The 21,566-nt window shown below is 39.1% G+C and overlaps 2 protein-coding genes across 2 annotated transcripts; one reads left to right on the top strand and one right to left on the bottom strand.

The window, feature by feature from the left end:
* Nucleotides 1-268: 268 nt before the first annotated feature.
* Nucleotides 269-18,132, bottom strand: LOC136802856 (coiled-coil domain-containing protein 77-like). Its single transcript, XM_067059616.1, has 6 exons — nucleotides 17,894-18,132; nucleotides 10,385-10,610; nucleotides 2,961-3,502; nucleotides 2,541-2,696; nucleotides 1,339-1,560; nucleotides 269-920 (listed from the first exon to the last, which is right to left on the bottom strand). The coding sequence occupies exons 1-6, from the start codon at nucleotides 18,095-18,097 to the stop codon at nucleotides 774-776; spliced, it is 1,497 nt and encodes a 498-aa protein (XP_066915717.1). The 5' UTR covers nucleotides 18,098-18,132; the 3' UTR covers nucleotides 269-773.
* Nucleotides 18,133-18,173: 41 nt separating this feature from the next.
* Nucleotides 18,174-21,246, top strand: LOC136802858 (dol-P-Glc:Glc(2)Man(9)GlcNAc(2)-PP-Dol alpha-1,2-glucosyltransferase-like). The gene is made up of 2 exons (XM_067059619.1): nucleotides 18,174-18,530; nucleotides 20,177-21,246. Exons 1-2 carry the CDS (start codon nucleotides 18,174-18,176, stop codon nucleotides 21,194-21,196), a joined length of 1,377 nt encoding a protein of 458 aa, XP_066915720.1. The 3' UTR covers nucleotides 21,197-21,246.
* The last annotated feature ends 320 nt before the right edge of the window (nucleotides 21,247-21,566 follow it).

Genomic DNA, 21,566 nt, shown 5'->3' with positions numbered 1-21,566 from the left:
ATCAAAAATAATAAATGAAACACAATGTAGTGAGTTAGAGTAGGGATTTTTTAATTCAAAATGGGAAATCAAATTTGTATCAAAGCTTCAAACTTTGTATTGTTTTGCTAGTTTTTGTGTGTGGATGTCGAAAATTTTCGCTTATCATCGACTTAAATCCAGCTTCTATCTGGAGGAGCTAAAGTCAGCTTTCATATGTCTGAATGAAAAATATATACACAAATGTATGGATTCGAAATCCTGATATTATTTGAAATGAAACTCTAAATTTCACTTTTTGTCATAGCTTTATTTCTTACCTTTTTTACCATTTTAATTTGTATATTTACAATGACAAATAATACTCTGCCTGATATATCGTACAATTTTACAAAAGAAAATATTCAAGGAACCAAATCATTTCAGACCCAAACTTTCGATTCCCTAATATCTGTCACTTTATCAAATAGCTGTTATAACCTGGGGGTACTACGTCAACTGGAAAATAGAACTCTGAATGGGACTCCAAAGAGGTGAAAAAGGTACCTTGACCAGCGGGACACCCTCAAAAGACTTTTTGCCCCGGTATTATATCACAAGAAATGCTAAGAATTAAAAAATTAAAAAATTAAAAATATTTCGTTTTGAAATTTTTAAGGTCTTTCATGATGAAGTTTCATCCTTATAAAATTTGAGATTAACAAGCTGGATTTGTTAGCGTCCATAGTCCAATACCTTCTAGTACACTTTGGTATGTGAACCATTCCAAAGAAACACCCGCCCTCACTCACATACTAAAGATGTCTAAGTTCCCTCTCCATTTCATAAACTTTACTTTTAAGTCCGTGCAAATCTGACGTCAATTTCTTTGACCGGTTGGCTGTCTTATGGACGTTCTGTAATATCTCCCAATCAAATTGCTCGCCGATGTTCACCGTCACCTAAAGAACAAAAGAGATTATTAACGTTGCATTTGACTGGAGTCGTTTATAATACGTGTTATATGATAATACAAGTGTAATGAGATAACAGTTGGAAATGTCAGTTCATGTATAAATTACTACGAATATATCCCAGTCTATCTTAACATACCCATTGTCTCTTTTAAATTTAGTCTAGATGCTAGAATTTTGAAAGTAAACCGCAGAAAGAACTTCACAAGTATCCAATACAGAATTTAACCCTTAAAAGTGGTATTTTAAACATATAATATTAAAATTTTAATAATTTAAAGTTACCAGCTTTGTTAAATAAACTTTGAAAAGTGGTAACTGCAGTCCTGAACCCAAAACCGAAAATTCAAAACTTTAGTACAATCATAGGAAAGAATTAAGATGTAAAATATAGACAACAACAAACCTTGAAAAGTTGTTTCTCCACATCTTTCAAACGTCCACGCAATATTTTGATGTCATTTTTGAACCCTTCAACTTCCAGTGTTCGTCTTTTCTCAAGGGAATCATACCGTTGTTTCATGACGTGCAAACGTTTCCCCAACTTCTCCATTTTCTCCTTGTAAACATCTTTGCCGACGTCATTCTCCTCCCGAATACGGGCTAACTCGTCTTCCAGGCCAATCACCTTGAAAGACAAAGATTTTCAATGGTTTTAATAAAAACCCTCAACTTGTTCCGAACTTATTGGGCTTCCCCGAAAAAAAACGTATACCCCCTGTTGAGGAGGTTCATTTCCGTTCCAAGGGGTAAGGTTTGATATGTGGCGGAATTCCATAGGGAGATACAAAAATCTGTCTAAAATAACTGGAATTCCATGGGGGTAGCTTTATAAATCCTACTAAAATTCAGAATTCCAGAGGGGTTTAAACCTGAAATTGCTGGCGGTTACAGCATTTCCAGCCACAGAGGGATGGACCTCCTCAACAGGGGGTTTTCTTCTGGAAAAACCCATTCTTGGTAACCATAGGTTTGTGCTTATTGTTTTATTGTTCTTCATCTGGGGACATTGCCACGAGGATATTTACTAGCTTCTCCCGAAAGGCTGCTTGAAAATCATTATGATGTAGTAGAGAAATTGTTTGAAATAATATTTGGATGATCTCTCATTAGTTGTGATTGAGATCGCTATCATATTTATGCATGGAACACTCATTTAGTTCCCTACCCAGAGATCTTTCTAAGCACACTTTGAGCTGGAGCCGTCTTTGTAAACTTAGATTGAATTTATAATATGCCTGAAAGGGAACTTGCTCAGCAAAGCTGTGCATTGATGAAGCTGGGGGTCTTGTGGGTGTTCAGAGGGCGAAGCACCCAAAAACTCTTGAATATGTAGATGATAATTAGTTATTGTTGCTCATAAACATCAAAAAAGGTTAATTTCGCTAGAAAAAATCTCATTTATTTTGTGAGTATTTTGGCCGGTATACGGACATAAAAAATTGCCTAGAAAAATCCCTTCTACCTAAAGATTTTCCAACAACTTTGGCAGAATTACCAAAAAAAAAGCCCAATAACAGGAGGGATGATATTACGAAGGTACTTTGTTTAGCATATCAAAGAGAAGGCAAGTCTCCAATTTCCTTCAGAAAATGTGCTTCATCTTACCTGTTCGCGATACATTTCTGCCATGTTTTGTGTTTGTTCGAGGTTAGATCGTAATTGTTTGATAACCATTTGTGACGTCAATCGGACAGGAGCTGGACTTTGACCTTCTTGGTGTTGTTGCGACATCTGAGTACCAGCATTAACGTGCATAGGAAGCTAAAAGAAGCAGAAAAAATACTGTTTAAAATTAATTCAAGAGCCGAGGGTAGCTAATGTCATCATCATCATCTTTCGACCGCGGTCGAGATTACTTCCGAAACAATGCTAAGGAATCAATTCCAGTTTTTTTTTGTCGAAACATTTGTTCAAAATGATTTTTCTTCAGTAGTTATGATTCCTTTAAAGTTTCATTTATCAAAAATTTCTAAAAAGATATCTGCTACTGTAGAAAAAAATGGTTAAAAGACAATGGATAGATACCTGCATTTCAACATCATGGTTTTTCAAATCAATCTGATCTTTTAGATAATCCATCTCTTGGAGAATCTTATCCCTCTCACCCATCCATTTCCTCTCCTTCAAACGATTCTCATATTTCAGTTCCAAGAAATCTTTAGTACTGTCGTAAAGTATTGTTTGTGTATTTTTCAATTTATCGTTCAGTATTTGTATTTTCTCGGTGTCTTTCTGTCGTTGAGCTTCATATTCGTCTGTTTTTACTTGCCGGTCTTCTTCTAAAGTGGCCACGTGGTCATTCGTGAATTTTACTTTCTCTTCCAGTTGTGCCTGTAATGCTTGTATCTGCAGTAATAAACATTCACGATCTTTCTCTACAACTTGTACTGTTTTCTTTTTCTCCTTTTTTGCAACCTCTTTCTGGTTTTTCGTGAACCGATGACCGCCAGGACCGCGATCGGAAAGCCCAATACGATCACGATGTCCGAGAATCGGTGATTGCGGACGAGTGGAATTTCGGACAGCCTTTTTGGTGTCATGTTTTTGGACCACTGTGACAGGATGATCTGTATAATGAAGCAATACTTGGTTTTAAAATGGTCTAAAAGCATCTAGTTTTTTATAAAAGTTATAGAAAACTTTTTAAAAGCCATAAAAATCATTGCCATGTGTAACGATCTTGTTCTATATTTTAAGACTAGACCTATAATAAAGAGACTTAATATATATGATATGATACTGGCTTATGTCGCTTTTACACTGGCAACGAAGAGATTATTAAAACAAGATACACATAGTGATACACACAAGACCACTAGCTGAAACTGGACACAGACACAACACACTGACAGACTTGATCCAGAAGAAAGACTTGGACGTCTTACCAAAAGCTCAGTCATACCAGGTTTGCCCTGGACCTTCGAGGTAGGACCATTCCTTACTTTATTACCATACTCTATTTGACTGATCAATCACTGAATCAAGACGCTGCCAACATAGCACAGGAGACGACTTCACAAGACACGTGATCAAGGAAAAGAAGACACGTCATAGTCTTACTGAAACTTTCATCACACCAGGTGTGCCCTGGTCGTTGTAGGTAAGACCGTTCCTTTTCCTGTCTAAGACAAACAACGCAGTTCAAGATGAATTTCAGTCCTGAACAATTCCAGACACTTATGGCAGCTATCACTGGCGGTCAGCTACAGCAAGCAGCTCCTACTGCGGCAGCTGCAACACCACCAAAGAATGATCCATCCGCACTTGGGCCGATACGACAATGCAGCCTAGGCACTGACAAAATGCAGAAGCTCATTCTACTTAACGAATGGCTTGATGATGCAGAAAACAGGATGGACTACATTGGTGTAACAGAGGACAAAGAAAAGATCATCCTCCTGAAAACTTGGGGAGGACCAGAGATGGTTGAGTTGATCCGTGCAGAGAGATCACACCTCAACACAGGAGCCAGAGCAAACGAAGAAGGTGCACAAGCAAATGGGGAAGGTGCAGAAGCAAACGCAGAAGCTGCACCCACCTACATGCAGACTATTGAACGGCTACGTTACTATCTGAGACGTATGGTCAATCGAACAATGGCCATGCACCAGCTTCTGGGGACCAAACAAGGAACACGAACGTGGGGTGACTTCCTTCTAGATCTCGAAAAGAAGGCGAAGTCCTGAACTTTGACAAGAAACCTTACACCACAGAGGAAGCTATAAAGGATGCTGCCATATTCGGCATGAATGATGTCAGCCTGAGAGAGAAGGCGCTTGCGGAGGATCCAAACCTAGAGAAACTTTCCAGATGGGGCCAAGCACGAGAAGCAGGCCGAGACGACGCCCACAGCCTGGACAAGACAACACATGTCAAACGTGTTCGACACGAAATGAATCAAGATAATATGTCACAAGAGGAGATAGACGAGATGATTGAAACCCTGAAAGTAATGAAGCTCAAAAAGGCAGGGAAGCATAGCAACAGACACAAAGGATCATGCAACCGATGCCACTCCAGCCATCAGTCAGGGAGATGCCCAGCAAATGGTAAAGAATGCTTCACATGTGGTGGGAAGAACCATTTTGCCAGAACTCCAATTTGTCCTGGAAAGAAGACGGTCAAAAGAATCAACGCAGATTACTTTACAACATTGAAGCGAAATGACTCGAACCAAGAACCTACTACACTCACTGCCATAAAGAAGGTGACTAAGCCAGCAGACAAATGGGTCGATGTCAAGATAGGCGGCACAAAACACACCCTCTTCGCAGACACAGGTAGCCAGCACACCATCATCACACCTGAACACTACAGCAGCGCCATGGGGCCCCTGGAAGAGCCGGACATCATACTCAGGGCATGGGGATCTTCAAACAATCTCAACATCACCGGAATGGTTCACACTGTGATCGAGAACGCCAAAGGAAGCAAGATCAATAGCAAAGTATATGTTGTGGACGGTTTTCAACCAGAACCGCTACTCGGAGACAACGACGCAGAACACCTAGGATTCATCACCTTCAACAAGGAAGGAAAGAGCCCCCGAAAACAAGACACAAGTGCAATCAAGAGGATTCCCCAACTCATCAGAGATAACCTTGGGATACAAGTCGAAACACGTCCTGACAGCAACGAAGCAGACCCAACAGAAATCGAAAAGATACTGAAACTCGTCGACGGATACCGAGGTCTAGTCTTCGACGACAACAAAATTGGATGCATCAGAACGAAGCCCATCCACCTCGACTATGAAGAACAGGGTGGCCACGCTTATTTAAGATGAAAAATCCAGCTTTTCTGGTCAAAAACATCCTTTTTTCCAGGTATTTTCAGCTGGAAAATGTACCTTTTTCCAGCCTTCACCCAAAAATCTGTACTTTTTTCCAGCTGTAAGTGCAAAATAATTACCAGCGGATACCCCTCAAAACCTACAAAAAACCTTCTATCTGAAAATGTAGGTGGAATTTCAGGCTGAAACTTTTTGAGTTTAAAGTACGCTGTCTGTGGTTCCTACAAAATAGTTTTTCTCCAATAACTTTTTATGAAATAGTCCTTAGGTCTCATAGGTCTTTCACAGGTCTCCAAAGTAACTAATGTTGCAATTAGATTATTGGGACCTAAATATTTTTAAAACTGTACGTTAAAATCAAAATACACCTTAAAACCTAAATTAGAACTTTGAGGGCCTTATAAGATTTGTTTGGGGTTTAACCATGAAGAAGAAAATTATTTTTTTCATACCTTCTATAAGTATAGGTACCAAAAAAGTACAGGTTTTATGACCTTAAATTCAATTGTGTAATTTCTCGGTCCAAAAAACTTAACTTTTTGAAGGGAATCTTGATAAAATTTAGATAACTTTGAATTTTATAACACTTTGCGATAATTGAAATTCTCGAAATTAGGTATTTTACCCGGGGGGGGGGGCACACTCCAGTAAATCACCCACCGGTCGTGCGGCCCTTAAGGGTAGGTATTTTGGAGTTTTGAAAGTGCACTGTAAGAGTTGATTTGTGAGCAAGTGTACTGTAAGGGTGTAAGGGTGTAAAATTTGAGAAAATACCAAATTTTGAGGTAAAATTTGGGAAATTTCAAAAAATTTTGCCCTGAAAAGGGCAAAAAATTTCGAAAAATTGCACTATCAGGTTCGAATTCAGCTAAATTTTTCCTGCACTGTAAGGGTCCGAGACCTGATTTTTGGCCGAACGTACGGTTGTTTTCAAAATCGAGTGCTTAAGTTTGGTGGCTAAGAGAGCCCATAGTGCATCTTTGTAGGTTTTAAGGAGTATCCACTGATACTTCTAGATTTTCAAAAGAAATTTCTTTCAAATCGATCATAGAGATCTATGCTTTGACAAAAGAACGTCTGATGGACTAAACTGAAAATGGGTAAACTCATACTAGCTAGATAACATCTTATGAAAATTAATATGTATAATCACAATAATTCTAACCAATTCCTGACATAAAGTTAAAATTAAAATTTCAAAAAAGTTTTTCCAGTTTTTCCAGCTTTCCTGTTTGGAAAATGTACCTATTTCCAGTTTTTCCAGCTAGTTTTCAGAAAAAGGCCATTTTTCCAGTTTTTCCAGGTTTTCCAGTTTTTCCAGCATGTGTGGCCACCCTGAAGAAGAATTCGAGCCAAAGCAACCACTATTTCGCAACGTCCCAATCCACTATCAAGGCGAAGTCAGCAAACTCCTTGAATTTCTGAGAACACAGGGAGTGATAACGGATGTGGACCCACGAGAAAGCTATGACTGCGTGATGAACGTGGTGATAACAGATAAAAGCAATGGTCAAATCAGGATGAACATAGACAACACACCACGCAATGCGGGAATGAAGCGTACTCGATTCCACGTCCAAACACCACAGGAGATCCGCCACGACCTGAAGGAAGCGAAGATTTTCAGTGAAATGGACATGGGCTGGGGTTACCATCAACTTCAGCTAGACAAAGAATCTAAAGACAAGAGCATCTTTCAAACACACGAGGGCCTCCATTGAATGGAGAGGCTGTATTTTGGACCCACAGCCTCAAGCGGTGTCTTCCACAACGAGATACGGAAAGCATTTGCTGGCCTCCATGGCGTCACTACATTGCATGACAACATCCTAGTCTACGGAAGAGACTATAAGGAACATTACAAAAACCTCGCAGCATTCCTGGATCGTTGTAAAGAGAATGGTACAATCCTCAAACCGTCCAAATCGACGTTCGGACAGACAAGAATCAAATGGTTTGGTCGGACGTCCCATTCCAATGGCGTGACAGCGGACCCAAAGAAGATTCAAAACATCAAAGACGGTGGCAGACCTGAAAACACAGAGGATGTTCGCTCTTTGTTGATGGCTTGCCAGTACAATGCGAAGTTCACATTCGACAACAAACTACACACAACATATGAAGACACTACCGCACCGCTTCGCAAATTGTTGAAGAAGGGGGAGAAATTCCGCTGGCAGGAAGAAGAGGAAACTGCATACCAGACGCTGATGCAAATCCTGGACGATCCAGCGACTCTACAAGCGTACGATCCCAATGAAAAGACTCATGTGGTGTCGGACTCATCAGAGGTAGGAATCCAAGCAAGCATCTACCAGGAGAGGGGAGAAGGCATGTGGGTTCCGATAGACCACAACAGCAGAGCTCTAACCGATGTTGAACAACGATACAGCCCAATTGAAAGAGAAAGTCTTGGTCTCTGTTTCGCAATGGAGCAGTTTCGCTAGTTTCGCTACTACGTTGTCGGAAGCCAATTCACAGCATGGACAGACCATGAACCTCTCATTCCAATCTACAACAATCGACAGAAACCAGCATCCCGCAAAATCAGCAACCACAGAGACCGGGTTCAAGATCTCCAATTCAATCTGCGCTACCTGAAGGGGAAAGAAATGCCATGTGACTATGGTAGCAGACACCCGAACCCGATATCCCACCTCACAGAAATGGAACAAGACGACCTAGGCTTCGATATTGGAACAACCATTCTAGTACGGAAAATCAACCTCAACAACACAACACCGGCGATTGACATCGACACCATCAGACAGGCTGCTCAAAGTGATCCGCACTACCAACAACTCATGGAAGACATCTCAAAAGGCAGATCAGAGCCGCCATCTGGATCAGAAGTCAACAACAGAATCTACAAAGAACTATCGGTCGAAAATGGCGTCATCATGAGAGGGGGTCAAATCTATGTCCCAGACACGCCCATGCAACCAGGACAACGCAACCTCCGTTTGAATCTCATTGGCATAGCACACGAAGGACACCCAGGAGAGACCATGATGAAACGATACATGCGGTCAAGATTGTGGTTCCCATTGATGGACAAGGCCATACAAGACTCAACAGAGACGAAGCATCGTGACCCCAACACACCTTCCACACCTCCGGAGGAACCTTGGCAGAAACTTTCAGCCGACCACTGGGGACCAACAGCAGACGGCATATACCTACTGGTGGTGATAGACGAACTGTCAAGATATCCAGAAGTGGCAGTCGTAAAAGGGACAGGATCAGAACACAACATCCAGGCGTTTGATGACATATTCACAAGACACGGTTATTGCAAACGGTTGAAAACGGACAACGGCCCACCTTTCAATGGAAAAGAACACCACCAACTCCAAGAATATTTCAAGTGGGCAGGCATTCGTCACGAACCAACGCTCAGCGCGGATGATCCGGAAGCAAATGGCCTTGCGGAAGCCTTCATGAAAATTTGCAAGAAAGTCTGGCACACAGCCATCGTCGAAAAGAATGATCCCAAAGCAGCGCTGAACAAGACTCTACAGATGTACCGCGCCACACCACACCCAACAACCGGAAAGGCACCGGCAGAGCTCCTGTTTGGCAGAAAATTCCACTCACGTCTACCACAGCAAGATGAAACAGCCAGCAGAAAAGACATCACCGAAGCAAGAGAAAAGGAGATCGCGCAGAAGATGAAACAATCCCACTACAAAGACAACAAGCCTTACGTCAAGCATCACAACATCCAGCTTGGGGACACTGTCCTCCTGAAACAAAAGAGCACCAAATCCAAACCACCCTTCGACCCATCACCATATGAAGTCATCTCAATTAATGGACACCAAATCACAGCAGCACGACCAGATCGAACCATCACAAGAGACGCGCAGAAATGGAAAATATACAAGAAACCTGAGAATCAACGACAACAACAAGAACACGCCGATGAGGATAACAGAAACACGCAGAAGCAATGGGACTTCGAGGAACCAACTCCACCACAACAAGTGCTCCTCCAACGAGATGGTGAAGTCGCCAACCCTGTTCCACAACACGAGGACGTTCAACCAATCAGACACGATTTTGTTCGTAGGTCAACGAGACCACGGAGAGCCCCAGTACGATTTGCTGAGGAGGACTAGTCGCCATGACGGCCATACACATTTCATTTCTTACAGTTACACAGACTGCCCGCATATCGGTTCACAGCAGTTTTTTTTTTAGGATATATCCCATTTGACCCATGTACAAGTAGTGTGCATGTGTAACGATCTTGTTCTATATTTTTAGACTAGACCTATAATAAAGAGACTTAATATATATGATATGATACTGGCTTGTGTCGCTTTTACACCATGAAATGATATTGAACAATGCTCGATGATGAACAAACAAGATAACAGGGCCAGTGTAATGTAATAATAGACATTTGACGTCGTTTGACCCAAATAAACTCAAAAGAACATTCTACTTTCATTCTGCTTCAACGCAAATGTTCATAAGTGTAACCAGATGTAACGCAAAGGTTTATAAAGTGTGTACAGGCAAATCGAAGGGGAAGATGAATAGAGTTTAAAAATTAAGTAGATGTCTTTGTCTAAATGAGATTTAAAAATGACCAGGAAATATAGTTTCAAGCGTTTACCTGTGGTTTAAAATACAAATCAAAGTGCCATACCTTTCACGAAATAGGTGATTTCGTTATCATCTGGTGAGCTTAGCGACAACAAATGTTGAATTTTCTTTCGATCATCTAACTCCTGGATTTTCAATCGATCGTTCTCAGCGTACAACCTTAAAACGTTTTCTCGTTCTTGAAAGAGAAACACTTGCATGTCACTGAGTGCTTTTTGAAGTTCTGAGATGTCATCTTCACGCTGACGTACTTCTCGACGAAGTTTGTGCTGTGAAATAGAAAAAAAGATCATTGTCAATGATTGATTGATTTTCCTTTGAAATCTCAAAGAGTGTCAAAACTATTATTAAATGCAGAGGACAAGAGATTGACAAGAAAATTCATGTAAACCACAGTTTGGGAAAACGGGTTTTAAGGGGACTAGTAGTCTGACCTTAGAATAGACTACCAACATCCCTATAATTTGTTTTGTTACAAAGGATGTCTCTAAAAAGCCACGTCTGCCTAAAGATTTTATTGAAAAAGGATAATTATGGTACACAGGATCACAAACAGCAAGCTTTGATGACAAATGTTGAATAGATAGGGTTACACAAAAAAAATTGCTTCTCACATTCCTTACAACAAAAGGATGTGTATAACATAACTTCACCCCCTGGCCGTAGGGAGTGGGCTAAAAGGTCTCGGAAAAACTAGTAGAAGTCTTTGGCAAGGGGCCACCTACTGAGCTAAGGGGGTCTAATTTTTTACAAACTGAAATGGCGGCTAAATTCTGATTTATTGCATTTTTTCAAAATTTGTGTGTTTACAAAACTTTCTTTATTCATGATATACAACATTGCAATGTCTTCCACATACCCAACAGCTGATTAGTTAAAAATGACGTATTGACTCATTTTATGTCACTTTCAGCCAATCAGCTGTTGGGTCCGTGGGAGACATTGCAATGTTGTATATCATGAATAAAGAAAGTTTTGTAAACACACAAATTTTGAAAAAATGCAATAAATCAGAATTTAGCCGCCATTTCAGTTTGTAAAAAATTAGACCCCCTTAGCTCAGTAGGTGGCCCCTTGCCAAAGACTTCTACTAGTTTTTCCGAGACCTTTTAGCCCACTCCCTACGGCCAGGGGGTGAAGTTATGTTATACACATCCTTTTGTTGTAAGGAATGTGAGAAGCAATTTTTTTTGTGTAACCCTATCTATTCAACATTTGTCATCAAAGCTTGCTGTTTGTGATCCTGTGTACCATAATTATCCAAAATGGCGCCCCTCATCACCTCAAAAACTCAAAATTTTCTGGCTCGCTTCGCTCACACACTCACTTTTTTGTGTTCGTAATGAGCGTATAGAGAGGGGCGCCAAAAACAAAAAATCTTTAAAAAGGGCGCCATATTTGCCTTGGCCACCCCAGAGAAATTTTCCCACCACGCCACTGCAGAGGTCGTCATGATGTTGAAACACACCTGTCCCGTTTCCAGAGTTTGAAAAAATTTACACCAGGCTAACACCGGACAAAAGGTTTTCAGTGTGGCGGAGGGATACTTTTTGGCACCGGACTGTCTGATGTGTCGGGCGGCAGGGTTGTTGTTGTTCTCTCTCTCTCCCACAAACAGTTAGTCACACTAGGAAATCTAGCTTTCAGAAACAACAACATCAGTCATCTACAGGATGTATTTGCAACAACAAGGATGAGAGTTACCTGAATCAAGTTCGCAAGACAATTAATTAAAACTTGAAAATTTGAAACAAAATAAAACGTGCAGCAGCCAAAATCAACCAACCAAAATTTGTCATTCAATTCCTGAGACAGCACTTTGATTTTTAAGGCCTAGTTTATACGCTAAAGTAAAAACAATTCCGCACATGTAAATTGGTCAACGTGTTTGAGGTCAGGCAAAATTTCCGGGAAGTACCCTATCCGGATCTAGGTGGGCTCCGTCTCCTCCGTAGATCTTTTTCTTGGGAAGTTGATCTTCAAATTAGTTCTCAAGGTTGGGTTGGTTGGCTCAAATTATTTCATCTATGGCTCAAATTTTAGGTAATACACCTTTCCCGTAATTCGTAAAACTAATGGGCGCGCATTATTTTGATGCTCTCCACTATTTGGTCTCTGGAGGTAAACAAACCCGTTTTTGTCTGCGTTCCCTTAGGGAAAGTTCGTTTTTTGAGCTTTTCTTAAGTTCTGTCGAACAAAATCCCCTCAAATTTTAGTATGTTCAATCTATCAGTGCGTCACAAACAGCGACATTTCGATTGCACGGAAGCGCTTCAAAACACCAGCTTTTTTGGAGTTTTGTCTCGTTTACCCAAACGCTTCAATCTCACGTAGGCTTAGGGGTCAAGACTAGAACCCCCAATACGAGGCATTTGCCTGACCGAAAAAAAATCATCATCATTAATTTTGTTAATTGTCAGAATCGTTTACTCACTGGAAATACGCAACTTTCTGAAGTTTCATTTTTTTTCGGTTGTGCTTCATTTTAAAAATAACGAAGATGAAAAGTTACCATCAATCCTGCGAGTAAAAAAAAGCATTCCGACTAGTCTACAAAAAGTGCGCTCGCCCGGCAAATAGAATATCTCGCAAATTAATATATGCATAAAACTGACAAAATCCTTTCTTTTTTATGCTTAGGTGACGTCACCATCGATCCTGACTTGACAATGGAGAACCAAATTTGGCAATGCATAATTATTACGAGCGGCCGAGAAAGTTTGCGTGACGCAAAAATTGTGCGATAAACGAAGCCCTAGAAAAACGCCCACTGAAAATTGAAACTTGAAATTGAAATTTATTGAATATTTCACTGATGAAGTATAAAACTTTTTGTTTTTTGTAATTATCATAAATTCATAATTTTTAAATACTATTTTTTGAAAGTCAAAGGACAATTAAAGTGAACTAGCCGGTACCCGGCGTCGCACGCTGGTTTAGCTGTTTGCTGAACGCATTTAAAGTCCTTTGGATGTTGGGAAGGTGGCTTTTAAAACACGATGAGATCAAAATTAAAGAGAAGAATTCTCTTCAAAGTTTGACTCTATCCCTCCCGGGTGACGTATCTTTTAACCATATTTTTAAAAAGATTTTTGTGGCAAAAATGATCAGAAAGCAGAAAAAGGGCGTCATTTCCATATTACACCATACCGGCCACCAGCGACGTCCGAGACGGCTCTGCAATTATATTTTTTTTCTCGCTTCGTTCGCGTTATATTTGCCGTAGTTCTTCATGTTTAGGAAAACTTTGATGTCAAGATAAGCGGAGTGAAATAATAGACATGACACGCGATTCGTCGAAAAAAGGCAGGCCGGGGGGGGGGGGGGGTACTTAGGCAAGAGAAGGGTATGGGTATGTGCCGGCCTTAAGGGTACCTTTTTTGAAACATGGCAGTTTGGGAAAATTTCAAGTTTTTGCCCCCAGTGAAAAGTGAATTAAAATTTACACAATTTCCCTTGTTTCTTATCCTCTTTATTCTGCTAAGGGTCCGAGGGACAGGGCCGAAAGTCAGCTCGCAACTATAGTTCCCCCCCCCCCCCGGAAGGCAGCCAGGACACGCAGACAAAAAAGCGTGATAGCCCAATTTTATGTTACTTTTTATAAAATAACTTCGTCATAACTTCGATAACTTTTCAAATTCAACAATGACTGCAATGACTTAGATTTACAGCAAAATAATGTATCGACATTGATGTTTAAAGGTCCCTTTCTACGAAAAAAGAACTCTAGTTTTTACCGCCTTTTGAATGTATTTTTAATGTTGCTGTTGTTCTAACAAACTTGTCTTGTGATTCTTATATGTTTTATTTTATATTTGTTCTTTTCTTTAACAGATTCTGTTTAAAAGATTTTCTTTTGTTTTGAAAAGAATTCGAATGTCTCAAATCAAATAAGGTCGTTAATTACATTCGAAAACATAAAAGCAATAAAACAAAAGAAAAGAAAGAAAAAAAAAGAAAAAGTCTAATCTATCAATCAAAACAAAGTCTTTATAAAACGGCGCGAATCTGATTTAACACATTTGTGGAGCAAGAAGCAAAAGTCATCTTTTAAAAGAACAAAACATTGCGTGCGAAAACGAAAGTGACACACAAAAAACAAACCAACAAACCAACAAAAAACAAACTGACATACAGACTACGGCTATTAATATTAAAGTGAATTTAAGCTGATTGGGTGGATATTGGGTGGACGGGCATTTTGCACGTTCCGGAGATCGGAAATTAAACGAGAGTAAAAAACGGTTGCGTCTTAGTATGTAATATTAATTCATTATTATTTTAGTTTTAGTTTTCGCGAATGAAATATGAATTTTTGATTTTTGAATTAAGAAAATATAATATAATATACAGTGTAGCTGGAACCTCCATATTCCAGGATTAGAAAAAGCTATACCTGTTATCTTTTTTCTTTAAAGAATCAACAAGCCATCAACATTGATAAATTACACACATTTCCTCAGAAACTTTTAAAATTATCTGCCATTATGACTTTCTTTCAGCCGTTCCGAAATTAACCAATCGGGTTAGGTATCGGAATTCCTATGGGAGTTCTTTTCTGAGATTTGTAAAATAGCTAAGTCGGCAAAAAAACTTTTCCCGGGGGTTTAAGGAATAAACAGAACTGTTATCATTTGTATTTTATTCAACCACATATTTAAATTTGCGCTCAAAAATACTTGAATAAATAAGCTTATAATATTTGATATACTATTCGTATCTCTCAGAAAATAAATACTTACAAAACGACATAGTTTATCATTTAGAGTACCCCCGTCTTTGGACCATACTATCGTGGGCGCAAAATAGGGCGGAAATTAAGTAGCACCCTCAGTGCAAGATTGCCACCTCATCTTTATTCACCCGCGCGAAAACGCGAGCTAATCATTTTTTTCTCGCACGCTCAAGGGGAAAAGGAAAGTGATTGATATTCTTTGAAGGAAAAACGTCAGAAACAAACCCAAAGACCAAAAGATGTATTTTGTTGTTGAGAATCGATCCTGTGAAGATGAAAAAATTTCTGCTATGCGTTTTTTTCGGAATGCTGAAAAACTCTAATTTGAATCTTCCTTAAGGTAAAGAGGTTGCGAGATTTGAGTTAGCGAGGCAAAAATCGCTAAAAAACTGGTAAAATCGTAATCCTCAAAAATTGAAGTTCCAGCCTCACTGATATATTATATTTGATTGTCAATGTCAAAAAATATTTCTTTACTTTACAAATAATCTGCTGTGTTGCTTCGCCCCACTTACCCCCGGATTGTTTTTGTAGACACTTCGGTCACGTAAATAAAATCACGTGTATATGTTGAAGCCGACTGTGGACTGACCGAAATTGCAATTTACATAAATTATTGTGGAAGTGAACGCTTTAGACGAATGTTTGGGAAATCAAAAAGACAACTTTTGTGAGAATGTTGAGTTTTGTTTATATGGGGGTTTGTGACGCACTGTCTATTCACGATATTATACCACCCTGAAAATATTTTGCCAAAGGCCAGGCCCAATTGATTGTTTGGTTCGTGTCCTAGAAGCTTTGAAAAATGGGTCGGTCGGTCGGTCGGTAGCTAAAATTGGAACCTTTTCTTCATTTTCCCACCAAAAACCTCAATTTTTGAAATTCCTCTAGCAATCGTGCAATCCTAGAATCCATACACGAATGTAAAGAAATAGCCTAAAGCCTGGATCCACAAAGGTACGCACCGCGATCGCAAGATAACTTCTAGTTGGAGATTAATGCGTTCGCGGCGTGTGCTTAAAGGAATACAGCTGTGAGTCTCCGCTTTTAGGTGCTTAATATTTGTTTTTAAGTACGGGTTACACCGGGACATTTTCTGTGCGTGAAGTGGATGTTGTTTATAGCAGAATCAAAGTAGTCAGTTAAAAAAAAAACCGCAGAGATAGTAGTTATCATGTGAAAAGGAGGTAATTTTTTTTTGATTTTTCCGACTCAAAGTGAAACACTTTTTCTGAAAAATTTAGAGTCGGTCGGAGGACACGAACCAAGCTATCAATTGGGCCTGGCCAAAAGAAGATCGCTGTCAAAAGTTAGAGGCTCAAATCCCACTTTCCCTAACCCCTCGCAGGCAAAAACGGGTTTTTTACCTCCCAAACAATTTTATACACAACGGTGGAGCGCACATTTTCCCGGGCCATTTCTGAGAAATTTAAATTATGGCTATGGGAAAGTAGTCCGGCGGCGAAAAGGGCTTTTTTGCATCAACCCTTACAAGTAGTAAATATGGGTTTTTATTTTATTTTCTCATTATATGGTCCCTTGGGACCCCAAAACCGGTTTTTGCCAAGCTGGCAAAGCTGGGGAAAATTTTTTATGGGGGCTTGAAGGGGGTAGGGTCATTTTAGCCTGGGGGTCCTTATAAAGTCGATTTTTGAAGTTCTCATTTAGCTAAAACTGATTGTGCCATCAGATAGAGCTTGAAGAGTAGATCTCCGAAATGGGGTCATTTGTCTCATTTAGTGGGCTCAGTCCCCCGGAATTGGCCGATACGTCTTCAAAAATGCAATATTTTGTGCTGACGTCAGCATTTTTGAGAAAATTTCCAGCAAAAGATACCACTTTTAACAGATGCGTCTCGAAGAGTGCTATCGATTAGAGGGGTCATTTATAGGGTTTCTTAGGCTAGATCATAAGATATTTTAGTTTGAAATTTTGCTGACTCAGCGTTTTTCAACGTTTTTTGCCCTTTTCTGCAGAGTCAGCAAAATTTCAAACTCTAATATCTCATGATCTAGCCTAAGAAACCCTATAAATGACCCCTCTAATCGATAGTACTCTTCGAGACGCATCTGTTAAAAGTGGTATCTTTTGCTGGAAATTTTCTCAAAAATGCTGACGTCAGCACAAAATATTGCATTTTTGAAGACGTATCTGCCAATTCCGGGGGACTGAGTCCACTAAATGAGACAAATGACCCCATTTTAGAGATCTACTCTTCAAGCTCTATATGATGGCACAATCAGTTTTAGCTAAATGAGAACTTCAAAAATCGACTTTCTAAGGACCCCCAGGCTAAAATGACCCTACCCCCTTCAAGCCCCCATAAAAAATTTTCCCCAGCTTTGCCAGCTTGGCAAAAACTGGTTTTGGGGTCCCAAGGGACCATATAATGGGAAAATAAAATAAAAACCCATATTTACTAATTGTAAGGGTGATCCTGGATCGCCGCCGGACTAAAGGTGTATTTCTCATAGTTTTTGAGAACGTTAATTTTATTTAAAAGCGTTGGGTTATTTTTCCATGAATCCCTTTAGAAGTTTTGCGGCACATTTTTTGCATGAGAGTCAGGTAAACGATATAGCGCTTTCACAGTATTAATCTTTGATACGCATTTTGGCGGGACGCTAGCTAGCTAGTGTGACTAACTGACACAACTATTAAAAGAGTGATGTCAACATTAGACAATTTATGGTAATCTTTAATTTATCAGAGCCTAAAATGATTGGTTAACTTTTAATCTAAGAGCACTAAAAGCAGTGATGTCAACGAAGCAAACACCTAGAACTTTAAAACAAAAACAGAAACAAGTTTTTATACCTGTTCTTCAAAGGTTGATTTGTATTCTTCAAGCTTGGATACCAGCTGCTCTTGTTCCTGGTCAAATTCAGCAAGTTTTTTTCTGTAATATTCAAGAAGTTCCTTTGATGGTCTTAGCTGGCCGAGTCTTTCAATGACACTTGGAATTGGGCTGTCAGATCTAGAAGAATTTACACTAGAAATTTCTGTAAATTCGGCCGCCATATTTGTTTTTGAAAATTATCCGCCAACAATATTACGGCTGCCGACTTTTATAAACATTCGAAGGATTCGTATCAAAATGGCGGCCAGTTTCGTGATCACATTTGCAATTTTTATTGCAATAGCTTCCAAAATCTTCTTAGAATTCAGTCAAACTATATCAAGACCTTACATGGATGAAATTTTTCACATACCGCAAGCTCAAAATTATTGTCATGGAAATTATTTTTATTGGGACAACAAAATAACAACACTTCCAGGGCTGTATATATTCAGTCAAATTTATTTGAAAGTTTTTGCAACTCTTCAAGGATTACAAATCAAAGATTTATGCGATGTGAAAGATCTGAGACTGACAAATGTCATATTTATTGCTTTGACATTTGTCTATTTGTATCAAACTTTCAGAACATATAACCATGGAAAGAGATTTCAGGTAATATTTTTAAATATATACCGTGGTGAAAAAGGGTAACTTGCATCAGTGGAGGCTAACATGCATAGCCCTCAAATGAAAGGCCTGGCTGGTCATTAAAATACGAAAATAAATCGAAACAAAAATGGTAGAGTAGAGCTGCGAGCGGAGCTGCGTATGTGTATTTTAATGACCAGCCAGGTCATTCATTTGAGGGCTATGCATGTTAGCCTCCACTGATGCAAGTTACCCTTTCTCACGGTATATTTTTTAATTTTGTTGTACTCAACTTTTCATCATTTTGTTTTACACTGTACTTCTTCGTAGTCTTTTTGTGTCCTTTTACCCTTCCCTGGTGAAAGTTAAGGCAAGGCACAAAGAATATTTATCCAAGGCAAGGAAATCCAAAATGATTTGATAGGATCTGGTAAATTTTGAAGTTGCAAGAAATTAGTTACTAACTTATTTAGCCTTTTAGGTTTTCTACATTTTGGATCAATTTCTGTAATTAATGCGGCTATGATTCGATGTTTTAGGAACCTAAATTGATTGAGAGTTCCTTATTGCTTGAATAGCGTATATCTTCTTTATCACTAAAATTTAACTCTAAAATACCCTAGAAATATTCCCTACTTATATACTACTTCAAAAACTGCTGATATAATGAAAATCCTAAACAAAGCAAAATAAAAGACCTATTGTTCAAATATAATGAAGATTTAGTACGTGTTCTACGTCACGTTCAAGTCCGATGAGTTAGCGCTTTTAAACTTGCCAAACTCGTTTATGTACAATGAGAATTGCTGAGTTCAGTTTATGTAATGTACAAACGTGCTCAGTTTACGTCATAAACAACGTATCGAGAAATTTCGAAATGTTTCTTCGTTTCTTCTCTTTTCGAGAATGTTCTTTAAATGTTCAAATCGCGTTCGCGACAATTTCTATCAGACATTATTAGAATATCTTAGGGCTTCAGAGATCTATTTTAGGGCTTGTGAAAAAGTCGCGAAAGAAAGAAGGAAAAAGGGTCGATAGTATTGTGAAAGATAAATTGAAAAGATTGCGAAAGAAAGAGCTGAAAAGATCGCAAAAGGCTAGAAAATATCGCCAAAAAAAGAATTGAAAAGATCCCGAAAGAAAAAGTAGTCGAAATAATTTTGGAGGGAAATGCTGAAGAAATTTCGAACGAAAGAGTCGAAAAGATCTCGAACGAAAGAGTCGAAAAGTTCTCGAACGAAAGAGTCGAAAAGATCTCGAACGAAAAAGTCGAAAAGATCCCGAACGAATGAGTCGAAAAGATCTCGAGCGAAAGAGTCAAAAAGATCTCGAACGAAAGACTCGAAAAGATCTCGAACGAAAGACTCGAAAAGGTCTCTAACGAAAGAGTTAAAAAGATCGCAATAAAGAATAAGGGAAAAGGAAGAGTAGAAAAAATGAAAAAGAAAGCAGCTGAAAAGAAAAACAGATAAGACCGCGATAGAGAGAGTTGAAATCCTCGTAAAAGAAAGAATCGAAAATATTTCGCCAGAAACCTTAACCATGTTTGACATATGGTATAATTTTTAAGCGGATTTACGGTAATTTTAGAAGAACCGAATCCCGTTTAGATCCTGATAAAGTACACCCCTATCGAACACTCCATAATTTTCCAATGATTCGTTTTTCAGGACTCGATGAAAGTTGCTTGTGCCGCTTTGGTGGTGGTTCACTTCCCGCTTCTGTATTTCTTCACCTTTCTCTATTACACTGATGTCGGCTCCACCTTGTTTGTACTCATGGCGTATTATTGGAGCATGAAGAACCGCCACTGGTTATCCGCCTCTTTTGGCGTCATCGCAATCTTCTTTCGCCAAACGAATATCGTATGGGTTGGATTCTGTTGTATTTGTGCACTCCTAAACCATTTAAGACGAAATGGAAAGTTGGGCAAAGACGACTCTCTGGTCCGTCAAATATTCGATGCCGTTTTAGGATGTTTATCAATGCTTTTATCTTCGATTTGGATTGCAGTTCCGTATGTTTTTGTGCTGGTTGGTTTTGTAGGATTTGTTATCAAAAACGACGGAATCGTGGTCGGCGATCGTACGTCGCATGAAGCTTGCCTCAATTTTCCACAAATTTTATATTTTTCTGTTTTCACCATATGTTTTTCATCATTCGTTGCATTGAGATATTTGAATATCCTTAAAACCTTGAAAATGGTTTGGAACTTCATTACATCACCTATAAACTTGTTATGCTTAATCGTTCTCAGTGCTGGTATGTTTTATGCCGTTCACCATTATACTTATCAGCATTTATACCTGATCTCCGATAACCGTCACTTTACTTTCTACATTTGGAAGAAAATATTCGGATATCACCACGATGTCAAGTATTACCTAATTCCTATTTACGCAGTATCCACCTTGGTCATGATCAACGAGCTTTCCTACAGGCGATCAAGCCTCTGGATCCTTGTCTTCTTCGCATGCACAGCTATTGTCTTAGTTCCACAGAAGTTATTAGAGTTCCGTTATTTTATCATCCCATATTTGATTTTCCGCTTAAATTTGCGACCATCGACCTGGTTAGAATTGTTGGTAGAAGGGTTGGTTTATGGTGTAGTGAACTATTTGACGATGAACATCTTCTTGACTCGGACACACACTCAAGATGGACATACTGGACAAAGAATCATGTGGTAAATTTCATTAGTATTTTTAGGTATCCCTATTTAGTATCTCGGTTGAAGATGTTTTTCAAATTTTGAATTTTTGATCTATTATTGTCTCGAAAGGATCGTCTTCAATGGAATTTAAGGCTAGAAGCAAATCTTTAATGCAGTAGGATTTACGCCACATTTCGGGTGATGGATTGAATATAACGTTTTCTTTGTTTACGAGTGGTACATGCCCTGAGATATCAACTTTGTTGTTCAAGTTTAATGAGATTGCGGTCTGTCTGTGTAAAATGTTTACTTAAAGTGAATCAAAGAATCTACTTATCCTCCATTATTGGTGGCAAAACATTTGTGTTCCCCAATGTTTTCCAAGCAAGAACCCCCGGAAAAAATAA

This window comes from Clytia hemisphaerica, unplaced genomic scaffold (genome assembly GCF_902728285.1).
Source record: "Clytia hemisphaerica strain Z4C2 unplaced genomic scaffold, Clytia hemisphaerica genome assembly, whole genome shotgun sequence".
In the NCBI taxonomy this organism is placed as follows: domain Eukaryota; kingdom Metazoa; phylum Cnidaria; class Hydrozoa; order Leptothecata; family Clytiidae; genus Clytia; species Clytia hemisphaerica.
Note: the sequence above shows the minus strand (reverse complement) of the source record. Positions and strands in the feature narration are given on the sequence as shown.

Bases quoted from the DNA above. Each gene is read 5' to 3' on its own strand.
- LOC136802856 (XM_067059616.1), bottom strand. From the start codon at position 18,097: ATGGCGGCCGAATTTACAGAAATTTCTAGTGTAAATTCTTCTAGATCT. The intron at 3,503-10,384 runs GTATGGCACTTT...TTCATTATACAG, and splicing joins AATCACCTATTTCGTGAAAG to ATCATCCTGTCACAGTGGTC. The intron at 2,697-2,960 runs GTATCTATCCAT...TGCTTCTTTTAG, and splicing joins ACCATGATGTTGAAATGCAG to CTTCCTATGCACGTTAATGC.
- LOC136802858 (XM_067059619.1), top strand. From the start codon at position 18,174: ATGGCGGCCAGTTTCGTGATCACATTTGCAATTTTTATTGCAATAGCT. The intron at 18,531-20,176 runs GTAATATTTTTA...TTCGTTTTTCAG, and splicing joins ACCATGGAAAGAGATTTCAG to GACTCGATGAAAGTTGCTTG.